The sequence below is a fragment of the Notolepis coatsorum genome, assembly GCF_963971535.1.
Source record: "Notolepis coatsorum genome assembly, chromosome: 3".
Classification (NCBI taxonomy): Eukaryota; Metazoa; Chordata; class Actinopteri; order Aulopiformes; family Paralepididae; genus Notolepis; species Notolepis coatsorum.
In genome coordinates, this window is record NC_140167.1 from 201,459,315 (window position 1) to 201,464,202 (window position 4,888).

Genomic DNA, 4,888 nt, shown 5'->3' on the forward strand with positions numbered 1-4,888 from the left:
CTGTATAGGGGAACTCTTTGAACTACACCCACCCATCAATCTATATTTAATATATAGTGGAACTCTTTGAACTACACCCACCCATCAATTATCTTTAATATATAGTGGAACTCTTTGAACTACACCCACCCATCAATCTATCTTTAATAGATAGTGGAACTCTTTGAACTACACTCATCAACAGACAAGAGAAGAGCCAGCAAAAAGGTGACAAAACATAAGGACAGATGATGGAAACACACTGGAAAGGTCATCTGACAGGTCAGTGAATTACACAGCTTGGTAGAGGCACCATTACACCCAATTTAAGCTAAATCCTCCTCCTCTGCCTCCTCGTCGAACTCTCCCTCCTCCTCTGCGGTGGCGTCCTGGTACTGCTGGTACTCCGACACCAGGTCGTTCATGTTGCTCTCCGCCTCAGTGAACTCCATCTCATCCATGCCCTCTCCGGTATACCAATGGAGGAAGGCCTTGCGCCTGAACATGGCGGTGAACTGCTCAGAGATGCGCTTGAACAGCTCCTGGATGGCCGTGCTGTTGCCGATGAAGGTGGCCGCCATCTTGAGGCCACGGGGAGGGATGTCGCAGACGGCGGTCTTCACGTTGTTGGGGATCCACTCAACAAAGTAGCTGCTGTTCTTATTCTGTATATTCAGCATCTGCTCGTCGACCTCCTTCATGGACATGCGGCCGCGGAAAATGGTCGCCACAGTGAGGTAGCGTCCGTGACGGGGGTCGCAGGCGGCCATCATGTTCTTGGCGTCGAACATCTGCTGGGTGAGCTCTGGGACCGTCAGGGATCTGTACTGCTGGCTGCCCCTGGCGGTGAGTGGGGCGAACCCGGGCATGAAGAAGTGCAGCCGGGGGAACGGGACCATGTTGACGGCCAGCTTGCGCAGGTCGGCGTTGAGCTGTCCGGGGAACCTGAGGCAGGTGGTGACGCCGCTCATGGTGGCCGACACCAGGTGGTTGAGGTCGCCGTATGAGGGGGTTGTAAGTTTGAGGGTGCGGAAGCAAATGTCGTACAAGGCCTCGTTGTCAATGCAGAAGGTCTCGTCTGTGTTTTCTACGAGCTGGTGGACCGACAGCGTAGCATTGTAAGGCTCAACGACTACGTCCGACACTTTGGGCGACGGCACCACGCTGAAAGTGTTCATGATGCGGTCTGGATATTCTTCACGGATCTTGCTGATGAGCAGGGTGCCCATGCCGGAGCCTGTGCCGCCGCCCAGGGAGTGCGCAAGCTGGAAGCCCTGCAGGCAGTCGCAGTTCTCCGCCTCCTTCCTCACCACGTCCATCACAGAGTCCACCAGCTCCGCTCCTTCCGTGTAGTGGCCCTTCGCCCAGTTGTTACCTGCACCGCTCTGGCCTGCAAACAACAACAACACATCAGCACTAATCTCACAGGACCAGTGGTGGAACATAGTTTATTTACATTTACCACGTAAAAAAAGTAGAAATACCCAGATGAAAACCTCAGGTCTTAAAATTCACAATTCTACCTTGGTAAGAGAAAGAAAGTGATATTGAATCATCATCATCTTCGTTTTATGTCCCTATTTTCCCACTACAGTGAAGTTGGACGGACGATGACTCCACGCCACTGGAGTCATTATTTTTGGTTTGTAGCTAGTTTTATACCTCGGATGCCCTTCCTTACAGGTGTCGGTGAGGACCTAGCCATTGCGTATTCCTACACACAAGGCAGTGCGGTTTTCTTTCAGGGTTCTCCCCTTAGCCTTTGCGTATCCCTATGCACACACACAAGGCAGTGCGGCCCCTGTATCCCTAGGTAGGGAGGCTAGAGAGGGTACCAACAGTTGCCCAAGGTGAACCCTCAGACTAGTGGAGGGAAGGAGTTGTCTTAATTCTCCATTCTAGTTCGGCTTCAGCTAGAACTAGCCACTGAATATAAAGTATTTCTTTATTAAGTATAAAAATGTAATGTGTATATATTCTAGTTTTTATGTGTGGTCCAGTTATGGTTGCTCCCATCAATGTCCTCTTGAAGTTTGACAAGACTTAAAATGTGAATCAGCTTCATCTACCCATGACACGTCTCGCATGACAAATTCTATTTCTTCAAAGTAACTGATAAATATTTCCATTGAAATGTAGTACAGTAGAAGTACAAAGTTCCCTCAAAAATATACCTTGGTACAGTGCTTTTGAGTAAAAATAAGTTACACCATTGCACAGGACATGTGGCAACATTAAATGTAACATGTCTGGCTGTGTGACGTCAACTTGTCAGCATGAACAGTACCAGGATAGCTTAGCACAATACCTTAGACATTGCTTTTGGGATTTGGCAAAAACTCATTTATTATTTACAAATTATACAATAAGGACTATGGCCATACAGCATTAATCAATATACACAACTATATTAAAACTACTAGCCACATTGTTACTAGGGAAACTACTATAACAAGTTGACCCTTGATGCTGCCGTCTGACGTCAGTTGGAACAGGAAGTGAAGAAGTCACTGGCTCAGGTTAAATCAAATTAAACCTGTAGCTACATCAGGCACAAACAATGGAGTGCCACTTAGTGGCCAAACATGGCACTGCAACTAAATAACACAAATACAATCACATTGTGTCTGTCACACAATCTATGACAATTTCATTACCTACCGAACACAAAGTTGTCTGGTCTGAAGATCTGGCCGAAGGGACCGGATCTCACTGAGTCCATAGTCCCTGGCTCTAGGTCGACAAGCACAGCACGGGGCACGTATTTACCACCTAGGGGAAAGAGAGGGGAGAGCAAGTCAGAAAAACACAACAGCAATTGAACTTGGCTAAATGGAATGTCATCATCATCCAATTAGGAATTCCCAAAATTAAAAGTTACCCGATGCTTCATTGTAGTAGACATTGATCCTGTCCAACTGCAGGTCACTGTCTCCGCAGTATGTGCCTGTTGGGTCAATGCCGTGTTCATCACTAATCACCTCCCAGAACTGAAAGAGATAAGTCATTGAATTAGGTAAGCATTAAGCAATAATATACAAGCAATGGCAAAAACCCTATTATTCTTCCAAGCCCAGGGGATCAACTACTTCCACGTTTACGTAATATGTTACATTTTTCACAATTTAGAACACATGTCGTCATTATTAGTAGACTGTCTGTCACTGGCGCAGAAATTTAAAAATCTCCCTCCGTGCAGCACTGGGTGCACGTGCGGGAACTGCTGGCTGAAATCCATAAACGACCATTTTGAAATGTTCGTGCTGACATCATTGACTAACCGCCCACACCCGGGGCGCGGCGCGCGCTCAATGAATTCCATAAAGAGCAGGCCGTTGAGCATTAATTATGAAAGAAAAACATCACAATAATGTTTTAACTGCAACGATTAAGGTCGTTGGGAGTTTCGTTACAACTGCAATACTTTAATTAAAACGATGGCATTGAGTTGTCCCCAGGACTAACGTTAAACCTACTTCTTTTTTTGCGCATTGCAGTGGGCCAAATGTATAGTAACGTTAAATCAAGCTTATTCATGTAAAAAATATACGTCTTCATTTAGTAATCCAAAACATATGGGCCAAATATTCTTCATAATTTACATAATCTGGATAGTTTCGAGAAAAAATTTCAACCGTTGTCACAAAAAAAATTTCAACCGTTGTCACAAATAATGTTGCACAAATGGCTAAATGAAATGATGCGAAGTGATTTGACAAAACATCACCACAATATCAATGTGCAACAACAATATAATTGAAAACAGATGACAATTATTTGACATGAAGAAGGCCAGCTCATACACAAGTGACATTGGTAACGGCAGGGTGTGGTACTGTGGTTACAGACACGCACGCACACAAAGCACCGGGCTCTGAACTAACCGTCGACCGAGGATTCTGCTTTATCTTAGATATTAAACACAGACTATTTACTAACCTTGGCTCCAATCTGGTTTCCACACTGACCGGCTTGGAGATGGACAATTTCCCTCATTTTGTCTGGAGGTAGAAGAACAAGTCTTATCACAACAAGGGAAGACGAGTTGAGAGCATTGGCGTATTTAGACCACTATCAGTGATCAAATAATTATTATAATATTTTTTACTTCGCTTTGAATTTTTTTTTTTTTTTTTTAAACAAACACATAAACAAACATGACAACACACGATAAGATATACAAGCATTAGTTGACAGTGCACATCCAATGAAATCACATTTTAGTTAATTGTCTTATATAGGATATACCCTTAATACCTGTTATCTAAAAACCTACACACATATGCTCCAGCTCGTACCCCCCCCCCTCCCGGACCCCCCATTGGATAATCCATCCATTTTCCCTCGCTCCTAACCAGACATTACCATTATATGCTAGCTTTTATTTTCTCCACCACTTCTAACCACAATGTCATTTTGGATTCATTGAGACCCAAAATTCTTGCTGTAGATATTTCTTGATAGATCACATCGAGATATGTAATAATCCAGACCTTTCGGCAATTTTTTTCCGGTTGGAACCATCGTGATGCTATCAGCTTTTTAGCCACTGTGATACCCGATAAAACCAATCTCTTTAGCTGTGGATGTACTGCACACTCAAAAACATCATTCAGCAGTAATACAGAGGGGTGTACAGGTATATTCCAAGTTAAGAGATTTGATAATTGCTGGGTCACCTCTTTCCAGAATATCTTAACTGGTGGGCAGTGCCAGTACATGTGCATAAATGTCCCCTCGTCCCCATTTGTACATAAGGAGCATTTGGAGTCTTGTATAAGACCCATTTTTTTCAGTCTTATAGGAGTCAAGTATGTCCTGTGAATATAGTTAAGATTGATTTGTTGATGGTCCGGGTTCCTTGATGTGAGTCGAACATTTGCCCAGGCTTCTTGCCAATCAAAATCAC

The 4,888-nt window shown here is 44.2% G+C and overlaps 1 protein-coding gene across 1 annotated transcript; it reads right to left on the bottom strand.

Annotated features, from left to right (window-relative positions):
• Positions 1 to 305: 305 nt before the first annotated feature.
• On the bottom strand, positions 306 to 3,975 carry LOC311225394 (tubulin beta-1 chain-like; the record flags this gene model as incomplete). The annotated part of the gene is made up of 4 exons (XM_084310656.1): positions 306 to 1,369; positions 2,641 to 2,751; positions 2,861 to 2,969; positions 3,919 to 3,975. 4 exons carry the CDS (start codon positions 3,973 to 3,975, stop codon positions 306 to 308), a joined length of 1,341 nt encoding a protein of 446 aa, XP_084166782.1.
• Between the last annotated feature and the right edge of the window lie 913 nt (positions 3,976 to 4,888).